At 59.7% G+C, this 21,000-nt stretch overlaps 1 protein-coding gene and 1 long non-coding RNA gene across 4 annotated transcripts; one reads left to right on the forward strand and one right to left on the reverse strand.

Annotated features, from left to right (window-relative positions):
- Positions 1–1,558: 1,558 nt before the first annotated feature.
- Positions 1,559–10,891, reverse strand: LOC123606078. Its single transcript, XR_006716084.1, has 3 exons — positions 9,583–10,891; positions 6,847–8,704; positions 1,559–3,332 (listed from the first exon to the last, which is right to left on the reverse strand). It is a non-coding gene; the product is annotated as an uncharacterized LOC123606078 (long non-coding RNA).
- On the forward strand, positions 6,620–20,374 carry GATA2 (GATA binding protein 2). Of its 3 annotated transcripts, none has more exons than XM_045494006.1 (7): positions 6,628–6,714; positions 11,747–11,955; positions 12,635–12,911; positions 13,346–13,987; positions 15,798–15,943; positions 17,772–17,897; positions 18,409–20,374. In XM_045494006.1, the coding sequence occupies exons 3-7, from the start codon at positions 12,683–12,685 to the stop codon at positions 18,706–18,708; spliced, it is 1,443 nt and encodes a 480-aa protein (XP_045349962.1). In that variant the 5' UTR covers positions 6,628–6,714; positions 11,747–11,955; positions 12,635–12,682; the 3' UTR covers positions 18,709–20,374. The 3 variants fall into 3 exon arrangements, with proteins under 3 accessions (XP_045349963.1, XP_045349962.1, XP_045349961.1); XM_045494005.1 differs by lacking the exon at positions 6,628–6,714 and adding an exon at positions 11,087–11,298; XM_045494007.1 differs by lacking the exon at positions 11,747–11,955 and having other exon boundaries at positions 6,620–6,714.
- Positions 20,375–21,000: the final 626 nt, after the last annotated feature.

A 21,000-nucleotide genomic window follows, 5' to 3' on the forward strand; every position in this document is an offset into this window, starting at 1 on the left:
GAGAGGGAGAGTAGGGGAGGGGCAGTGAGAGAGGGAGACAGGATCCCAAGCGGGCTCCTCACTGACACCAGAGAGGCCTGATGTGGGGCTCGAACTCATGAACTGTGAGATCAGGACCTGAGCCAAAGTTGGACACATAATTGATTGAGCCACTCAGGCACCTCAACTCTTTTTTTTTTTTTTTAAGTTTATATATTTATTTTGAGAGGGATAGAGACGGCATGAGCCGGGGAGGGGCAGAGAGGAGGAGAGAGAGACAGGCTCCAAACTATCAGTGCAGAGCCCGATTTGGGGCTCGAACTCATGATTCGAGAGATCATGACCTGAGCCATAGTCAAGAGTTGGCTGCTTATTCAAATGAGCCACCCAGGTGCCCCTACAACTCTTTAAATACATGTTCACGAGTAACTCTCATAATAACCCGGGAAGGAAGGTTGCGGAAGCAGGCCTGAAGCTCAGAGTAGGAAAGTGATGCCTAAGGCCACCGGGCCAGAAAGGGTGTGAGTGTGTAGGTTGCGGGGAGTGGCCCGGGAGCTCCTCTTCTGGGAGGCAACTGGGGCACTTCTGACAGAACAGAGCACCAATTCTCTGAGTCCTTGGGCAAAGCCTCTCACAGGGTTTGTCGCCAGCCCACCTGAGCAGGGCGAGGCTTGGCCTAGTGCCTGATTAGCCCCTTCTGGCCTGGAGACGGGCTGGCTGGACTCCCACCTGGATGCCCAGTCGGGCTGTGGCCTTCTCTCCGTTCTCGATATTTCATTTCGCCATCCATGACTCATGCACGGCAATTAATCATCACTGCCTCATGACAACTCAGGTATAATTATCTTGTATCATGAGTGAAGTCTCAACCGGCGGCCCCGGCCTTCCCAGAGAGACCACGGTTCCCTGAGAATGCAGGGTGAAGGGTGAGAAGTGTTCTCTCCCCCCCAGGCAAGGCAGGCCAACCTTGTGGAGGGGCCTCCATGGTGCTCTCTCCCTTAAATATCCGGGCCCCTCTGGACTTGCTGGCGGGAGCAGGCATCCTGGGACTGGGGTGAGCAAAACACAGGGGCAGCTAAGGGGGGCGGGGAATGGTAGAATAGTAAGGAGAAATGATAAAGATAGCAGGGCATGGTCTGGCCCACTTGCTCTGGCCTCTCCTTGTCCTCATTCACTCATTCCCTAAGTTGTGACTAACACCAACCAGTTGTCAGAGGAGACCCCAGCCTCTGAGCTACTGCTGGGAAGCAAAACAGACTCCCTTTCCCCAGGGAGCCTAGCATTCCAAGGGAGCAGGGGAGCTGGCTGCAGACACACCCTGAGAGGAGACTATTTTGCAATGTGCTAAGTCCTTACTGTAAAAGAAATGCCTAACGCCGACCAAGGAAAGTCGGAAGGCTCGGTTTTTGCTCTCTGAGGGGTGCCATCTGAGCAGAGGCAGAATACACTCTTGGTAAAAGGGGCAGCAGACACAAAGGCCTGAGAGTGGGAATGTTCTGGTTTGTTCAAAGAACAGAAGGTAGGCTGCTCCCGCTGGAGCAAGAAAGGGGGAAACCAGGTCTGAGTGGTCAGCAAAGGCTATTGCACAGTTTGGCTTTTATTCTAAATTCAGTGGATACAGTCTAAGAAGTGATTTCTTGTGGCCAACTAAGCTGCGTGACCTTTGACAGTTTGCTGGGTCTGTAATTTCCTGCCATCCATCTCTCCTTTCAAGAAACACTTAAGGAGCATCTACCGTGCGTCAGCCCAGCCCTGGGGACACAGCAGTGACAAAACAAGGCCCCTGCTTCTGGGAGAGTCCACCTCCTGGAGGAAAGGACCCCTGCTACAGCTCTTGGTGACTCCGGTTCAGGCTGCCGGCTCCCGGAGACCCCAACTCGGGCCACCCGTGGCCGCCAGGTGGCGCTCTGCGCCTGCGCAAGGGCCGCAGCTCGAGGGTCGCCGGGCAGAGACCGGACCCCGGCGGGGGAGGGGCGGCCGGGCGGGGGGCGGGGCCCGCGCCGCAGGTTGTGTGACTTTGGGTTTGACCTGCCTGGAGATGAGCTAATCCCGCCGTATAATAGACTCCGGGGAGATAGGGAAAATGGCTGCGGCGCTATCTGCGTCGCCATGGGGACCATCGCGCGCGCGCGGGCGGGGCGCGAGCCTGGAAAAATACAGCCTTTGTCGGCGGCGCGTGTCACTCACTGCGCGGGGACCTCAGGCGGCGGGGCTCGGGTCTCTCTTTCCCTAGGTCCGGAGCGGGGAGCTCTGGGGCCCCCGGCAGGGCATGCCTGTTGAAGCTATTGGGACCCCTGGGTGTCCCCAAACTCCTCGAAGACCTTTCTCCCTTACACGCCCCCACACCCCGTTTTCTGTCACTAGCACATTCCACCCCTTTTGCTGTGGAGTCTGTCGCACCCGCACACACCATTCTCTCCCCTCTGGCTGTCTCCCACGCTGGAGAGGGGTCCCGGCCCGTGTGTCCTGAGCCTACCCAGGCAGGCGCAGGGACAGGCCCCAACGACCGCCCTTCCCCCGGCCCCTCCTACGGCACACCCGGGCACACCCAGGCATATAGATGCACAACAACACAACCGCCCTCACACAGATCCGTGCACCCCGAAGGCACACACTGGGGTGAACTCTGACCCGCGGCACACTCACTCCTGACAGTCACAGGAATGCAGGGATGCGCATGCTTACAGGCACGTAGGAACCCAGGGCACTGAGTAGGGTCGGACACCTGCAGGCACACACCCGTGTCTGAATATACACATAGGCACGCGACCTAGTGGCAGATGACACCGCCTCCTGTGTGCACTCCTCAACGGCCTCCTCGAGGGCAGGTACACTGTGGCACTCAATACGCTCATCCACCACACCTGTACACACGGATTTGCACACCCACTCCTTCACACACCTGCCGTCCCACCCTGAGTGACACTCGTGCCTACGCACTCACGTGCAATACCCCCTCCTCTGTGCACCCTCCAACAGCCTCAGCTGGGCCCCCTCCAGGCATTCACAGCACACACGCCCACCACGCCCGTGAGCATGGGCTTGCACACCTGCGCTTTCTTGTAGCACACTTCTTTGACATGCCCGCATGCACACCAATACCCTTTCTTGTTCAGTGCCCATCCACTGGCACACGCGAATGTCCATGCAAACATGCCAGGCACACCCGGGGGCGCACGCGCGGGTGCCCCCGGCAGGCAGGCAAGCAGGCAGGCGGCGCGGGCACAGGGCGCCCGGCGTGCCCCCCGCGGACGGCTATCTGCCTGCCCATCAGCGCGCGGATCTGCGGTGGTAAATGATGCATTCGATGGCGGGCGCATTTGTTGTGCGCGCTCTGAAAGGGCTCCGATAATCTGGAAGGCAGAGATAAGGAACACCATTTATTCCGCGGCACTTTGGAAACAATTCCCAGCCCTGTACAACCCCATTCTCGGGCAGCCTCCGGGAGCCGGGCAGATAACGATTGGCTATTCATTATCTTCGCCGGGAACAAAGATTAGCCGGCCGAGATGAAAAATTACCCCGGACAGCGGCGCAGCCCCGCTCGGACCCCCCTGCCCGCCACCGCCGCCCGCGCCTCGGTGCCCCGCCCGGCCCGCGGGCTCTGCGCTCACGCCCTCCCGGCCCGCAGCCTGGCGCTCGGCCTCCCGCGCTCGCGTCCGCGCGGCGCTCGGCACTGCCGCTGTCCTCCAATCGGTCTGTCCGTCCCACCCAGCCCGTCTTCGGCCTCCCTACTTTTCCCTCGTTCTCTTTGGGGCCCTTCCCGCTCTCCCTCTTCTCCCCACTGCTCCGGGAACCTGCCTGGGTTCCCTTCTCCCTTCCCATATCTCTGTTTTTGTTGTGTTTTGCTCTCTCTCTCTCCTCTCTGTATCTCTCCTCCCTTGTTTCTCTGTTCATGGCTGTGTCTGGTTAGCGCGTTTGCTGCTTTTGTTCCCATCGCTCCGACTCTTTCTGCCACTTTTAAGTTGTTTGTTTTTGTCTGTCCCTGCGTGTCCCCAACCCACCCCTCCAGCCCCTACTGGCGTCTCTGTCCCTCTATGGCCGGTGCTTTTTAAAATCTGTCCTCTGGTCTCCCTGTCCTCCTCTCCCTTCTCTGGGTCTTTCCATCCCTGGGCCTCCATGTCTCTCAGTCCACACCCCCTACCCTCTTAAGACTGTATTCCTGACAGCAGACCAGAGGCCAGCCCAGCCCAGCAGAGAGATGGCAGGTGGGGTGGGGGTGTAAGACTGGAACCCCCCTCTGAAGAAACAAGACAGAAGTAGAAAAGCTTCTGTAGACACTCAGGCGCTGCTGGGTTCACGGGGATTTGCTCTCGTGCCCCCGAACTGGCTCCCTCATGCCCCTCCCCAGTGAGGCTGGGGGCCTTGGGAGCGGGTGGTCCCAGAGAGGCCACCTCATTAGAGCAGTTATTCAGCATGGCGCTGGCGTAGGCAGATAAGCCTTATCAGCTCATCTCCCCCTCCCACAGACAGACAGAGTGCCCTGGCAAATGGCACCCCAGAGCTCCACTGGCCGCCTGCCCTGCCGGTTAGGGATGGTGGGTGATCTGGGAAGACACACAGTATGTGTGTCACCCAGAGACACACTCGTCCCCAGACGACAGACCCAGGGTAGTACTGGGTAGAGAAGTACATACACATAGTTCCAAGATACATTCATACACACAGATGTCCACACCCTAGATAAACAGACACAAACACCCACCCCAACACGTATCAGTTCATACGTGGAGCTGTAGACAGATGTGCAGACACACTTGGATACACTGTCCACGCTCCTATCATCCGTCCAAAGATACAACGTTACACACCCAATACCCAGTGCTGTTAAAGAAGGACGGAACATACACACACACACACACACACACACGCACACACGCTCCGATTCATAGACACAGGATACCCAGACACACACTGCTACTGACCCACATAGGGACACACACCAATTTATAAATAAACACTTGGAAATACCCACTTCCCATCATATGATTCATGAACACAATGATCTCACAGATACACAGCCACAGGGACACACATCCAGTTCCACAGACACACTCTCCCACAGGCACTTTTGGGGTCATGCTCTGAAACAGCCACACATAATGAAGCACAAACTCTCAGGGACCCACAGAACACAGACTCTCGATATAAAACTCCCAGGGACCCACAAGAAGAAATGGGCGTGCTAATATACTCAGTTTTGTAGACTTCCCACGTGCTCACAGATGCACACAGACACACAGGGGCCCTCAGGATAGATGTTCTTCCGAGCGCACACAGCACATACTCGTGCAACACAGTCACTATCAGTTTCAAAGAAAGACCCACAGATAGCAGATGGCCACAGAGATGGGGGGGCTGGACACTTCTCTCGGGCACACACTAGTTTTCCCAGGACCAGGGACTTCCCAGTCCTTCCAAAGCAAAGCACTTTCTCTCTGGGCCGAAGATCCCCAGGCCACTTTCACTCCCCAGGGCAGCTGGAATGGGACAGGGCAGGGGGGGGGTGGGGAGCAGAGGACCCCCACTGTGGAGTTGAATTTTGATGTAGGGACTTTGGAAGTTCAAGGACCAGATTCCCCTAGCATTCTTGGGGTGAAGATTCCCACACCCCAGCTCCTCTGCCCAGCCTTCCGAGGACAAGCCCTCTACTCCCTCTCCTTTCTGAGAGGGTTCCTTGGGGATGGGCCAGGGGGCCGCCTCAAACTCCACTCCTGAAATGCTCTGGTCTCCTTGAGAGTTTGGGAATTGGGGCGAGGGTATAGGTGGCTTGGAAGGGAGAGGCCATGTGTCTACATTTAGCCAAAATCAGCCTGGAAGTGAGGGAGGTGTGTGTGTGTGTGTGTGTGTGTGTGTGTGTGTGTGCACGCGTGTGTGCCAGATTGTCAAGCTACATTTGGGTGTATGCCCGCGTGCATGTCAGTGTGACCCAGATCTCCTGGCTGAGAATTTCCACGTAGCCACAGCTGTGTGCGCTAACGCGTGTGCACAGAAGTGTGCATGTGTGAGCACTACTGGAAGCGAATTGGAGAAGGAGGAGCAGGCGTCTGTGTACATGCGTGTGTGTGCGTGTGTGCGTGTGTGTGTGTGTGTGTGTGTGTGTGTGTGTGTGTGTGTGAGCGCTTGTGGCCACGGCTCATGAGGGTCCCCGGGGAGAGTCTCCAAAAAGAGACGTCCCGGGCTTTCTGAGCTTACACCCCTGAGAGAATAGGTGCTCATTCCTGCGCCCCTGCGAGGGCGGGAGTAGTCTGGAGTATGGGCGAGTAAGGTATTGCGCCTTGAGTGCCTTCCGGCCCTCGGCCTGCCGCCCGGCGGCTGGACCAGGGAAACGGGGCGCAGAGCTCTGGGCACCCTCCTGCCCCCCTGCGGCGCTCCCGCCCCCTCAAAGTGCTGTCGAAATAAAAAGCAGCGGCCGCTGCGGCCGGGGGAGGGGAGGGAGAGGCAGCGGGAGCGAGAGGGAGGTAACGAGGCCAGCGCCGCCCGGGCTCGCCGCTCAAGTCTCTATCTCCAGGCTGCCTTCGCCCCCACCCCAGCCGGCCCCCGTCGGCCACCAGGCGAACAAAAGCGGCCCGCCGCGCACCATGCGGCCACTCGGCGCGCCACCCGGGCCCTGCTGGTGAACGCCGACAGCTCGCACCGGGGTCCTGTGGGCCCACCTAGCCACGCACCGCGCTGTGCGCCCGGCTCCGCTCCGGCCCCGTCCACCCGGGGGCGCCGCCCGCCGCACCTCGCTGGGTAAGTACCCCCACCTCCGCCTGGCCCCAGGGCCCTTCTAGTCCCCAGGTTTGAACCACCCGGCCCCCTAAACGCAGTCCCCCTAGCCCGTGGCCCCTGACTTGTGGCCTTCGGGATTCGCCCTGGTCCTACCAGCGGCTCGAACCCCAGGTCATAGGGGCCTGATGCTGAGGGAGTATTTGCGGAGTCGAGGACAGTAGGCCCGCGTCGGGCCTCTTGTTTTCCCATTTCTCGGATGCAGCCACACATAGGCCGCGAGCCCCGGTTATTCCCGATGCCTCGCAAAGCGCCCCACCTCCCGGCCCCCGAGCTGGGGTCTTTGTCTCGGCCGCCCCCACCTCCGGGCCAAGGCGGCGGAGGCGCCCAAGCCCGGCCGCCGAGCCGCGGCTGCACCTGCCGGCTGGTCCCGTGCGCCGGCTTTGCGCGGCTTAACCCGGCTCGCTCCTGCGTGCGCCCCCGCGCGCTGCGCCCCGCGGCCCTTTATCCTGTGTGGCTGGGGTGCGGGTGGGGGAGAGCGCCGGGTCTGGAAGTCTCCCCCCTGCCCCAAGCCGGAGCCGGAATCTGTTTAGTGGGATTTCAATAAGAATGGGGCCGCCGCGGGCTCCGAGATCTGCCGCCGGGAGGCGTAGACGGCGGCGGTCTGGGTCTGTCTGGACGCCGGGCATTCAGAATCCTTCGGCGGCGGCCAGGCTTGAACTCCAGGTTGCCCCAACCGCAAGGGGAAAGATCCGGCGTTCAGGGCCCCCGGGAGTGGCGGCCGCTCCTTTCCCGGAAAACACGGAAGGAAATTCGTTGTTTTGGAAAAAGCTACGTCTCCCGGGGATCGGGAACATCTGGCGGTGAGCTCCGGGTCTACACAGGCACCTAGCGCTGGGATTCGTTTATGAGTGGGCAGGATTTGAGAAGCAGGTAGGGCCGTTGCGGCTACCCAGGCGTCTGGAGAGAGTTTCCCAGCCGGGTCGACAAATTGCAAACAAATTGCGTCTAACGAAACGGATTTACCAGTTGTCATGCTGCCGGGCCGCAGGACCGCCAGGCTCTCTGAGTAAACCGTGCCTGTGCTTGAAGGAAGGAGAAACGCTGACCGATTGTCTGCAGGTCTCAGCAGGGCCTATGGGGGAGGCCGTACGGCTTGGAGGTGGGTGGTTAGAACCTGATAAGGAGATACATGATCTCGCAGGCACCTCAGCCCAGGGCGCTGAGACTTCTCAGCCCGGGTTTTACGATTCGAAACGGCCCTAAAGATGTAAAGGGTGGGAAAGCCATCATGGAGGCCAGAGAGGAGAAGAAGCCTTCACATTTGGGGGGCTGAAAATGAACCCCAGCGAGCAGAAGGGGCTGTTGGAGTCCTGGTCCCTCCATTGCAGAACCCCTGGGTGGGGGGATGGCTGCAGGCCTGAGCAGATTTGAGGCCTTACCCTATGGGGACTTCTGAACCCCTCTGGCTAAAGCAGGCCCCCTCTTCCTCCTCAGTACCCCTCAAGGCACATCCCCAGTGTGGGGCTCGAAGGTCACTGGGTTGCCAATTAAATATCCCTATGGAAGGCAGTCCTTAAGCAAACTGATTTCTTTGAATCTCCCCTCCACCGCTGGCCAATTAGATGCCCATAGGAAAAGGTGAGAAGAATTAGGTTACAAAGAGAGGGCAAACTTATGGTCCCAGAGGGGCCACCTTGGATGAGGGAAGTTTAAACAAAGGGCATGGAGGGGAGGGGAAGACCGGGCAGGGGCAGCTGAGAGCCGAGGCCGGTGGGTGAGGCCCACTAGAACCTGGCCTTGGATCCCTGAGCCTCCAGCTCCCCGGAGAAAGCATCTTGAGCCATTAGGACCCATGCTTTCTCGGGGAATCTCAGGCTACTTGAAAAAGGCTGTTGGAACATTCAGTTTCTCTGCTGCCCATCGCCAGTCCTTCCTGAAGTCTTGTTCTCATGTAAGGAAAGTGACAGCTTCTCAGTGCGATCAAAACGCAGCACCCGCATTAGCAACAACCCTTGGAAACCAACAGAAACATGGAAAAGGGGTCACGTCCCTCTGAAGGTGTTCTGGAGACCCTGAAGCCCCAGGCTATAAACCGAAATAAATCTGCTTTCCTCATGTGTGAGGGTGCCCCCCACAATCCTAGCTGATTGGGGGGGGGGCTGCCCTGAGCCTCCCCGGACGTTTGTTTGGGTACAAGTGATAGGATGGTCTTTGCTGCCTACTGGGCAAGATGCCTGACTAGTGGCCCTTGGTCTGTCTGGCATACACACACACTCATGATGGGGGAGGTGTGTTTTACTGACCAGCTGGGCCTTCTCCTGCTTGGCGCCCCTCTTCTCTCTCCCAGGCGGGTTCGTTCCTGCGGGAGAACGCAGTAGTCCCGCGTCCAACGCAGGAGCTCCAACCATAGTGGAGGCCTCCGCCAAGCGGGGCTGCCTGCCTGCCTGCCTTTTGGAGGAAGGCAACCTCGGGGCCTCAAGAGACCTGGCAGGGCTCCCTTCCCCCCCCCCCTTTTTTTCCTCCCCTCTAGGCCGGGATTGCGGGAAGGGAGACTCGTGCGGATCTCCCGAGGCCCCTGCTCAAGCATTGCTTAACTGCCCTGCTAAGCTCCTCTGCGCGGCGATTTTCTGAGCCGCCGAGCGGGGTAATTAAATCCCCGCCAGCGCTCGCTTCTGCGCCAGGCCAGCGGGCAGCTCAGGGCTGCCGTTCAGGCGGGGGGCCCGGCCAGGCTGGTCACCTCCACTTCCGCGGTGGCCCAAGACGCTGCCCCAGAGGGGCTTCAGGTTGCCTCGGAGGGGCTTCTAGCCGAGTTCGTAATGATGAAACTGCAGACCCACCCCGAACGGGGGTAATTTGAACCACGCCTTTGGGGAAAATAAAGCGAATTACCTGCTTTCCCGAGCGCCCAGAGTAGCCACCTCCCTGCGAGCCGAGGCGCGGATCGCAGACCCACGGAAATCTTCCGCTCGGCTACGGCGTTCACGGCCCCGGGTCTGGCAAGCGGCTGGCTGCCTCCTGAGCTGGGTCCCGGGGTTCGAGCTGGTGGGGCAGTCTTGCCTGACACCAGGGATTGTCCCTGGGGCGGCGGTGTCTTTGATAAGCTCCTGCTAGGTTCCAGGGACGCAAAAACAGTCTCGAGGCTCCGACGATTGCATTTTACGCGTTGATGAAGAATCATAAACTAAAGGCAGGGAGGAGAGACAGACGAACAGAGAGGCAGCGAGTCCCGGCCAGACCGCGCGCGTTTCGGGTAGCGCGAACCGGAAGGCACTGAGGCCAATCACCTGCCCGGCCTGGCCGCAGAGGCCCGGCGCCCGCGGCCTCGCGCTCCCACTCCCGGCCCCGGCGCGCTTTACCCAGCTGGCGCCGGCCTCCTCTTATGCGGAGCGGAGTTCCGAGTAGACCAGGCGGGCTCCGCGCGCCCCGGAGTGGAGCGGAGCGGGAGGCGCAGCGGGCCGCCAGGGCAGGCGGGTCCCCAAGCGCCCAAGACGCGCTGGTTCCCAGCCAAATGGGGCTCCGCGCCTCCAGCCCCGCGTCTTTACCTGCCGCCAGGCCCTCGGACAGATCAACGGACAGCCGGACGCAAAGGCAGGAGGAGGCCCCTAGCCTGTGCCTGCGCCCCCCGGCGCTGCCCAGAGCTGGTCTGGGAGAGGGTGACGGGCGCTCCCGCGGAGCTGGGCCTGGCCGGGAGCCCCCCGAGCCGAGGGGACCAAGGGCTTTCCTCCCTCCTCGGATTATTAAAAAGTTCATTTCCTGGCGAATCGGGTGACGTCAGGGCCCCGGCGTCGCGGTGGCGGGGCCGCCCGGCCGGAGAAGCCGCCTCCAGTTACCCAATTACCGACTGTCAATCCCGCCGCCCCTCCCCCCACCCTCCCGGGGGTGGCCCGGACCCCCGCCCTCTCCCCTGTCCCGGACCCACCTGGGATCCCTCTGGGCTCCCACTACGAGAGCCGTAGATCCAGCTAAGGGAGAGGGGCTGGAGGACGACGATTATTCCCCCCTTACCCCCCGCACCTGTCTCAATCTCCCCAAAGTTCTTTGTTTCCGACCCTCCCTCCCCCCCCCCCCCCGGTCGGCCATAGGCTCCCTTCGAGCCTCGGTCTCCTATGTCTGTACAATGGGAGAGAGCAAGGAGATTTGTGCACGGGGGCCCACTCCACCCACAGAGCTGGATCTGTGCATTGGAGGTGTGTGGAGAGCAGTTCCAGGTGACTTAGGGGACAGAGCTCTCAGTCTATCGCCTCCCTCTCCCCAGGGGCCGCCTTAGGGACCCCCAGGAGGGAAAAATGCCTTCTCCTGCCCGGAGGCGTCTCCTTCGAGCCGGCGCCGGCGCCAGTCCGGGTCTCCATGGCCTCGCCCCAGGCAGTTCGGCCCGTTGGTCTGCGAAGGCCACGCCCGGGAAGGGGACGCCCCCTCCCCCTCTCTGGAGCCGCCAGCCAGGCCACCTCCACCCGGTCAAGCACAGTCCTAAACGGCCTCTTGTCCGAGGCCCAGGTGCCCACTCGAGCCCCATAGTTCCTGCCCTTCACCGCTCCTGCTGTCTCGAAGCTGTCCTCCCAACCCCCTGCTCAGCCATAGCCCGAGTCGGGGGAGGGAACGGCCTGGGTAGGTAGTTGGGACTCCAACTGGCCACGTTCAGTGGTAAAGGAGGTGGGATCTGAGAGAGTGGAAGAGCGGGGGTCCTGGGGAGAGGACACCCAGACGCCCAGAGGGTGCGGGACCCAGGCTGCCGGGGAGGGGGTCTCCAGTGGTTAGTAACTGGGAAGAGGGTCTTGGGGTTAGGCGGATCCAGGAGTGTCCGCAAGAGGGGGCGCAGCAGTCGGCCGGTGGGGGTGAGGGTCCCGGCGGGGGCACTGGCAGCAGGGGCCGCCAGGAGGGCGCTGGGAGGGGGCCCGCCGGCGGAGGGGGGCAGGCCTGCGGGTCAGTCCGGGAGTCCGGCGGTCCGGGAGTTGCGGGCGCAGCCAATGGGGGGCGGAGGCTGGGCGGCGCGCGGCGCTGATTGGCTGGCGCGGGCTTCTTAGGCGTGCACGGCCCCCGCTTCATGTCTGTGCAGGAGTCGCGAGCTGGCGCCAGGGCGGCCGGAGGATGCCGAGGGGCCGGAGCCGGGCGGGCCTGAGGCCGAGGCGCGCGCTGTCCCCCGCTCCTACTCCGTGAGCCCAGCCGCCTGAAGCGCGGTTCCTGAGCCCGCCACTCCCGGGGCTCCCGCCGGTGCTGAACCTCCGTCCCCGAGGCCGTGGCCCCCCTCCCTGCGGCGTTGCGTGTGTAAGTTTGGGGTGCGAGAGCTGGCGGGGGGCCTGGGGCGCACCAAGCTCTGAGAGGTCCTTTCGGTGGGTCAAGGCCGGGGCCAGGCTTCGGGTGACTGCTTTGGTGTGCCTTGGTGAGAGGTCTTGATTGTGCCTCCTGGGAGTGAGCTGGGGCGGGGGTGGGGGGAGGCTGGCTCCCAGCCGCTGGGGCTTAGTGTGTGTGGTTTTTTTTTGGGGGGGGGGGTCGTCAAGCTGGTATGTGAATCCGGCGCCAAGTGCAGGTATGTGCGTGTCGCTAAGATCATGTGCCCAGTGGGTGCCCAGGCGCCTGTCTTCAACTTTCAGTCTGTGTTTATGCGTTTGTGTCCCGGGAAGGAGGGGGGGGGGGGTCAGTGTGAGTGTCCGATTTAAAGTGAGACTCTGTGTTTGTTGGGGTCACTGGTGTCGGGGCTTGTGCCCGTGTGTGAGCCGGTGTGCACGGATGTGTGGCTCTGGGACTGGGGGTCACCATGTGAATGTGAGCGGCTGACCGATCTCCTTCGCCTTCCTTTCGTTTTGAGCTTTGAGCTTTCCTCCCACCCGGGACTGTGCCTCGGCCGGGCTCTGCTGGGGCGCAGCGGCGTGCGGGACTCCGCGTGGCGGGACTTTGGGGGTGTCAGGCCGTGGCGGCGCCCCTCACGCCCCCTTCCGTCGCGCAGGGACGCCGCCACCGCCTCGGCCCAGATCCCGAGCCTCCACTCCCGGCCATGGAGGTGGCGCCGGAGCAGCCGCGCTGGATGGCGCACCCCGCCGTGCTGAACGCGCAGCACCCTGACTCGCACCATCCGGGCCTGGCGCACAACTACATGGAGCCCGCGCAGTTGCTGCCTCCCGACGAGGTGGACGTCTTCTTCAACCACCTGGACTCGCAGGGCAACCCCTATTACGCCAACCCAGCCCACGCGCGGGCGCGCGTCTCCTACAGCCCCGCGCACGGTGAGCCCAAGGCCAGTGGGTGACTGGGAGCCCAGGAGCCGTGCGCCGCGCGCCAGGCGCGGGAGGGGAGGAGGGCCCGGCGGCCTGCTTCCCGGATGTGAGCTCCGCAGGAATCGAGGCAGCTGAAAAATTGGGGCGGGAAAGGTGGGGGCAGCAGCCTCTTGAGGAGGGTCTGGGCACCGCAGGGTATTTGCCCAATTCCCAGCTGGCCTGTGCGGGTTCCCTCGAGGCCCTGGTCTGGTGGGGTTCCTCGGGTGCCACTTGTCCTTCAGCTCCGGACTGACATTCTTGATTATTACCGGTTGGGGTATTATGTTTCTGGTTTTCTTTGGGAAGAATGTTACTGCTAGCTGTTTTGTGAGTTGTGGTCCCGTGTATCTGTCATGGCGCGACTCGGCCTCTGCGCACCCTGACCCCTCTCCCTCCTCCCGCAGCCCGCCTGACCGGAGGCCAGATGTGCCGCCCACACTTGTTGCACAGCCCGGGGTTGCCCTGGCTCGATGGGGGTAAAGCAGCCCTCTCCGCGGCTGCAGCGCACCACCACAATCCCTGGACCGTGAGCCCCTTCTCCAAGACGCCGCTGCACCCTTCAGCTGCTGGAGGCCCCGGAGGCCCCCTCTCCGTGTACCCAGGGGCAGGGGGTGGGAGCGGGGGAGGCAGCGGGAGCTCTGTGGCCTCCCTCACTCCCACTGCAGCCCACTCTGGCTCCCACCTCTTCGGCTTCCCACCCACTCCGCCCAAGGAAGTGTCCCCTGACCCCAGCACCACCGGGGCTGCCTCCCCAGCCTCCTCTTCCGCAGGGGGTAATGCAGCCCGGGGGGAGGACAAGGATGGGGTCAAGTACCAGGTGTCACTGACCGACAGCATGAAGATGGAAAGCGGCAGTCCCCTGCGCCCAGGCCTGGCTGCCATGGGCACCCAGCCTGCCACACACCACCCCATCCCCACCTACCCCTCCTACGTGCCCGCTGCTGCTCACGACTACAGCAGCGGACTCTTCCACCCCGGAGGCTTCCTGGGTGGCCCTGCCTCCAGCTTCACCCCTAAGCAGCGCAGCAAGGCACGCTCCTGTTCAGGTAAAGACAAGTGCCAGGGAGCCAATGGGAGTGGGGTTGGTCTGTGCTTTTGTTTGTGGGGGTCGGGGGCTATGACATGGGAGGCGGGGCAGTGCCAGTCTTCCAGATCTGGGGATGGGTGAAGTCTCTCTCTAATAGACCCCAACAGACGTTTGAGAACCCAGAATGGGGGAGAGGGAGCCCTAAAACTTTTGTCCTTTCCTTAACTGTCCAGGGTTGCCCCCAAAGTTCATTTCCCTTCCCCCTCCTCACCCTCCCTTCCAAGGTTGGCCACTGCCAGACTGAACCCAGACCGGGGATTCCCCCTTCCCTTCCCTGAATCTTAAGTGAAAATTTGAGCAGCCTCTTGACTTGTGTGAGGGAATGCAGTAGCAAGTGACAGCAGCGAGGCTGTGTGTGCGTGTTTTTATGCGTGTTTTTGTGCGTGTGCGTGCTGTGGGTGCTGTGGGTGCTGTGGGTACGCTCCAGACCCTTAAGGAATCTGGTTCTCCAAGTCAGGCAGTCCAAATCGTGGGATTTCGATGTTTCCCAATCTCCTTGGGAGATTTCCCCCAAAGCAGCATTCCCGGGAGTCGTTCCTGCTCCCTGCCCGCTGGCGCATCCTTCACTCTCCCTCCCCGAAGGCTGGAGTGAGGCGATGAAGCTGTAGGTAGCTTTGCCCCTTTGCCGGAGGAGACGGCTGGGGCTAGGTAGCTTTGCCCCTTTGCCGGAGGAGACGGCTGGGGCCACACTGGTTCCGTCCGAGACCCTGGCTGGAGAGCAGAAACCGAGCTAGCGCGGGGCTTTCACTGTCAATGCCTCCCTTCCAATCCCTTTAAGCTAAGGAAGAAGAAGATTTTTAAAACTTTTACTCCTGAGTCCAGGAACCTTTCCTTGCCCAGATATATCGACAATTTAGTTTAAACTAAATAGGGAAAATTTTTTCCCGGGCAACACAATGTAAGGCATCCAGCTACCCTGCCTGATTGCCCCCACCGTCGCTGGCACCCACCTCAGCCCCACCCCAGGGCCCCTGTTCTCAGGCCAGCTACCTTGCCTTAAATTAGCCCTTTCTCCCAAGTTTGTTTTACGTTGTATTTGAATTCCAGATGGCCTTTTAAAACAACAACAAAAACCAAAAACCAAAAACACCACCACCGACAGAAGACCAAGGTCACTTAGTCTGCTTAACTTCAAAACGAAAGGGCTTGGGATGTGTTTTATTTTAAAGAGCAACACCTTGTATCCGAGTCCGGGACTGAATTCTAGGGCCTCAGCGGAAAAGAGGGCAGCTGGGGAGAAAGAAGGAAATTCCCTTGCTCCGAGAACAGAAAGAGGGTAGGAGCTGAGGGCAGAGGACGCGGGGCAGAGAATCAATTGGAAGGTGGCAGACGAAGTTGGGGAAAGGGACAGACCGAAGAGGCAGAACTAGAAAGCAAGGCAGAGTCCTCCCAGGCCCAGCCGGGTCGGGCTGGGCCACTCCTGCCACCGCCCTGCCTTCGGCAAAGTTTGCTGTAAATACCCTTTCATTGTCGCGCCCAGAATCCCTGGAGCCCTGGCCCCACTCCTCCCTCCAGCCCCATTTCCCTTCCTTCAAGCCAGGGTTTTGAAGAGGGAGACTTGGCCTTAAAGCTACTTTCTGAACTCATCTCCTTCGGCGGGGAAGCCTCCTCTGGGTCCCTCTTCCTGCCCAGGGTTGGAGCTAAAAGTCACCCCCTGAAGCATCCGGGCCGAGGCAGACGGCTGCCTGATTGGCACTGGCCCACCCCTGCCTCTCTCCCCTTGACCTTATCCGTTAAGCGGGCCGGCGTCTCTCCCTGTCCCCCTTCAGAAGGCCGGGAATGCGTTAACTGTGGGGCCACAGCCACCCCTCTCTGGCGGCGGGACGGCACCGGGCACTACCTGTGCAACGCCTGCGGGCTCTACCACAAGATGAATGGGCAGAACCGGCCACTCATCAAGCCTAAGCGGAGACTGGTAGGCGCGGGGCAGCAGGTGGCTGGGGAGGGGGCCGGTGGGCAGCACCCTGACGCTGACCTGGACTGGAGCCGGCAATTTATTTAAAAAATAAGAGTAACACCACCAAACCCTTCAAATGCAGCTGCGTTGCCTCTTGAAATCCTCTTATCATTTAATTCGCTTGGGGTCACCCTTCTTTTAGGCCAGATTTTTTTTTCAGGCCAGATTTCCCCCTCTGCAGTCCACCAGGTACCCTCCCCCCACTGAGCTCAGGGCTCCCCAAAGTTGAGTGTCCAAGGGCCCAACTCCTGTCCCCTGGCCTCTGTTTAACTCTCTTTAAAAATAGGGCCATGAAGTAATTTTCCTTGTAGCCCAGAACACAGTCTCCTCACGCTTATTTAAATAAAACACACACACCAACCACCAAAAAAACCTGCCCTTTATTATTTTTCCATGGAGTCACCTATACTGTGTATTTTCATTTGAGTGATTTAAAAAAATGCCCTTTCGGATCTCCTGCCGGAGTTTCCTATCCGGACATCTGCAGCCTGAAGATAAGGAAACTTCGCGTATCTGTTTCCGGACTCCGCGAGTTTTAGAGCCTCTCCTCGGCTCAGTCCTGCCTCTCGCTGGGCTGTTTTGAAATTTCTAATACCCTCCGCTCTGCAAATAATGCGTAAAATGCTAACAATAATAAATATATTTTTTTCAGGGCGAAGTGATTTATGAGGCTTAAATCGCTGGCCGCTTTGGGGGCCCCCTTTTTTTTCCCCACCCTAAGCGCGGGCGGGGTGAGGGCCCGGGTGGGGGTAGGGGTGGAGGATACGGTGTTGGCCCCTGAGTCAGAATTCCAGCTTCAGGCTGCTTACTCACCCTCACCCTCCCCGCCTCTGAGGCAGCAGACCGGCAGGTCCCTCCGCTGTTGCTGTCGAGGAGGTTGGAGCTCTGGCCTAGGGCCCTCCTGGCCTTTGCTGGTCTCATTCCCCAAACCCCAGCCCTGCTGCCTGCGGTTCACTGGGGAGTGTTGCGGGGGACAGACACATTCTGTCACTGTGGGGCTGGGCCGGTGGGCCCACAAGAGGAGATCTGCTTTCTTGGGTGAAGACTCTCTTACTTTCTCTCACTTTTCCCTTTTCCAGAAACCAGGCACTTATTCCCAGACATCTCTGGCCTGCATTCCCTGAGGGGCTGCGGGGCAGTGAGCACTCTGGTTTGGGGTACAGGGTGTGGGACAGACCAGCATTGTGGTGATGGAAATGTTCTGGATCTGCACTGCCCACTATGGTTGGGGCTGTGGATTCCTTGAAATGCGCCTGTGCAAAGGAAGGAACGAAGTTCTAATTTTATTAAATCGTAGTTCAGTTGAATTTAAACAGCCCCACCTGGCTAGTGGAGATCATATTGGACGGTGCCGCTCTAGACTCCCTAAACATTTGACGTCCCTGCCCTGGTCTCAGGCGAGGTCACCCCCAGGACTGTGGGTCGTGGAGAGTCATGCGGACATGTGAGCCAGCCCTCTAAACCAAAAGAGTCCTTCTCAGGGCCTCAGTTTCCCCTTTTACAGAGTTAGTTTAAGGGTTGGGGGCGGTGGCTGATTTTTCCCTTCAGCTCTTGCGCCCCTGTTGATTCTGAGATCAGGCTTCTGAGAGTTCTTTATTCTGAGTTCTGCGATGGCTTAGGTCTCAAATTCTAAAATTCCACGGCTTCTGAGATGCTTGGATTCCCCTGTGAGATTTCCCGCTCCTGGGCTAAGTTGGCAGGGACGGGGGGTTGGGGTGAGGGTCGGGGAGGGAGGTCGAGGTGGGGCGTGGGAGCCCAGCCTGCTGACGCCACCCTCCCCTCCCAGTCGGCCGCCAGGAGAGCCGGCACCTGTTGTGCAAATTGTCAGACGACAACCACCACCTTATGGCGCCGAAACGCCAACGGGGACCCTGTCTGCAACGCCTGTGGCCTCTACTACAAGCTGCACAATGTGAGTCCGCCCCTCCCCGGCCCGCCCCGCCCCTCCCCAGGGACCGAGGCTCTTTGTGCTGCCAGGCGCGGGGCCCCAGCCACAATCTCCAGCGTGGCTTGGCTTGGGAGGCGGCTGTTCCCCTGGCGGGCAAGCCCCAAGTGCCAGAAGGGCTTCCCATAAGAGGGGGCAAGCTGGCTGCAAGTGTGGCCTCCACGGCGGCGGCGGCGGCGGCGGTCTGGGGAAGTGGTGTCTTTTTAAAACAAAAGGTGGGTGTGGAGTTCGGTGGTGTCAATGGGGGGCAGTGCTGGCACTTAGTGGGCTCAACGGCCTGGCCTGCGGGTCCCACACAGTGAAAGAGACCTTTCTTGAAAGGGCGGCAGGCTGATGGGAAGACCCTGGTGGGCCGAGGGCGTTTGCAAGTGGGGTCCCGAGCCCAGACCCGCCCTTGGCGCCACGTGGAAGCTGGGGGGTGGGGTCTTGTTCTGGGAAGGGAACTAGACCCCCCTGACGGTTTTGTGGTTGCCCCCAGGTGAACAGGCCGCTGACCATGAAGAAGGAAGGGATCCAGACTAGGAACCGGAAAATGTCCACCAAGTCCAAGAAGAACAAGAAAGGTGCAGAGTGCTTCGAGGAGCTGTCCAAGTGCATGCAGGAGAAGGCCTCCCCCTTCAGCGCCGCCGCCCTGGCTGGACACATGGCACCTGTGGGCCACCTCCCACCCTTCAGCCACTCGGGACACATCTTGCCCACCCCAACGCCCATCCACCCCTCCTCCAGTCTCTCCTTTGGCCACCCCCACCCATCCAGCATGGTGACCGCCATGGGCTAGGGATGGCCCCCCACAAATGGATGGACGGATGCCAAGGAGGGTGGCCTGCGGTGCGAGGCTGGGCGCCCCTAGGCAGGGTGGGGGGGTGCAAACCCTTAGCTGCCTGCCCTTCCCTGAAGACTGATGGCACTCCCGCCAGCCCAGTCGGAGCCCCAAGCTGCCTCTCCTGTGGGTGCTCCACTCGGCCGTCAGCGGTCACGGTGAAGATCCTCACCCAGGCTGAGGGGCGGCCTTGGCCCGGCTTCCTGCCCAGGTGGGGTTTCCATCACGGACGATTGTTTGGAGAACAGAACGGACAACTTTTTGAAGAGAAAAGGAGGGAGGCAGGGGACAAATGAAGAAGACCGTTTTTGGGAGGAGAAGGGAGTAGGCAAAAGTAATTTATTTTGCTCTTGTTTCTAACAAGGACTGGGAGACTTGGAGGTCCGAGCTGCCCTAGGTTCTCTGGGTCTTTTTGCGCCAAGCACCGCTTGGCCCACCTGCTTGCTAGGGCTCTGGGGGCAGGTGTGCAGGGCCCTCGGCCCGCACCTTCCCCTCTGGCTTCCCTCTCTGAAACAGCTGGAGCTCAGGTTGGGCTGAGCCAGTATAGCCGGACCACCACCGGCCCGGGGAGGCTGAGCGGTGTGTGCCCTGGCGGCCCGGCCCTGGAGGGCAGAGACAATCATGGGCGGTCCTGCGCAGATTCCCAGGCCAGGGCTGGGTCACAGGAAGGAAACAACATTTTCTTGAGAGGGGAAATGTCTCCCAGATCGCTCCCCTGGCTCTGAGGCCGAAGCTGGTGTGACCCGTGTCCCCTTAACGAGCCTGAGCCACAGCCTGACTCCTCTGCCAGGTGGACCCCTGTACATAACATCCTTTTTCTGCTCACCCCTCGACCCCCTTCCCTCCCACTCTGAGACAAAAGAAAAAAAAAAAATATATATATATATATACAAAAGACTGCATAAGCTTAACTCGCTGAGGAGTTAGTTGTTTTATTTTTAAACTCATTTTGGGTCCAGTCAATTGTACGTTGCCACGGAAGCCCTTGCTGTGGAAAGGAATAAAACCTACAAACCAAGGCTGTAGCTTCGCAATTATTTTTGGAAAAGTTCTTGGATCCCACAGCCCTCGAACGGGGAGCCGGGGGCCTGGGGAGGGGCTTTGGCTGCTCTTGGCCTCCAGGGGCTGGTCTGGCAGGTGGCAGAGGCAGGAGTTGGGGGGTGGGTCCAGGGAGAGGCCACGACCCTGCCGGGGTCCCTGGAGACGCCTGGGTTGTGCTCTGCTTTGCTGTGGCTGTCTGGATCCTTCCCAAGGTACAGCTGTACATAACCGTGTCCGAGCTTAGATTCTGTATGCGGAGGTGGTGAGGTGCGGCGGCCGGCGAGGGCCGGCCCAGGACCAGGATTGTGCTGATGTAGTCGACCAAGTGCAATATGGGTAGGCGATCGCTGCGGGGGCACCACAGCCAGAAGTAACTTATTTTGTACTAGTATCCGCATAAGAAAAAGAATCCGCAGTATTTTCTGTTTTTATGTTTTATTTGGCTTGTTTTATTTTGGATTAGTGAACTAAGTTATTGTTAATTATGTACAACATTTATATATTGTCTGTAAAAAAATTGTATGCTATCCTCCTATTCCTTTGAAGTGAATACTGTTAAGAATAATAAAATACTTTTTGTGAATGCCTCTGGCCGATCTTGTGGGCTCCCAGGCTGCTGAGTCCTGTGTGTGGAGATTAGTGGTCAGACCTAACGGGTTCTGCGGCCCAGTGATTTGGAGAGAAGGGCTCCTGTCTGGCTGGGGTCTGAGACCCTGATGCCCCTCCCCTGCATTGCTCCCATCTGAATTTCCTCATTGTCACCTCATTGGGGGTCCTGATGTCTGGGTGGATACTGGGGACACAAGGGGAGGCCATGGTTTCTCCAGCCTTTGGCCTACACACTGATCCTTTTCCTGGGGCTCTTGTAGAAGACTGCCTCCGCCCCTGTCCCCATCCACTTCCTCCCAGATGATCAGCTCTTGTTTCTGTCCTCTCTGGTCCTCAATATTCCTGTTCATTGACAAACCTGATCACCAGTGTTTTTGATCACTGATGTCATTTATTGCTGTCATCCTCAATCAACGAGGTTGGTCATTGGAGATAGCCACCATGACTGATATTCGTGGTCAGTGACCTGTCTGATCACCAGAGCCTGTGACCATAGACATCTGATTACTATAACACTGGTCGCCAACACTCAGTCAACCAATGTTTTATCAATGCCTCTGACAGTGACATGTCTGGTCACGGACAGCCACAAAATGTGAT

Source organism: Leopardus geoffroyi, chromosome A2 (assembly GCF_018350155.1).
Source record: "Leopardus geoffroyi isolate Oge1 chromosome A2, O.geoffroyi_Oge1_pat1.0, whole genome shotgun sequence".
Taxonomy (NCBI): Eukaryota; Metazoa; Chordata; class Mammalia; order Carnivora; family Felidae; genus Leopardus; species Leopardus geoffroyi.

Excerpts from the sequence above, each read along its gene's own strand:
- GATA2 (XM_045494007.1), top strand. The coding sequence starts at position 12,683 with ATGGAGGTGGCGCCGGAGCAGCCGCGCTGGATGGCGCACCCCGCCGTG. Across the intron at positions 12,912-13,345 it reads CTCCTACAGCCCCGCGCACG|CCCGCCTGACCGGAGGCCAG; the intron begins GTGAGCCCAAGG and ends CTCCTCCCGCAG. Across the intron at positions 17,898-18,408 it reads TCTACTACAAGCTGCACAAT|GTGAACAGGCCGCTGACCAT; the intron begins GTGAGTCCGCCC and ends GGTTGCCCCCAG.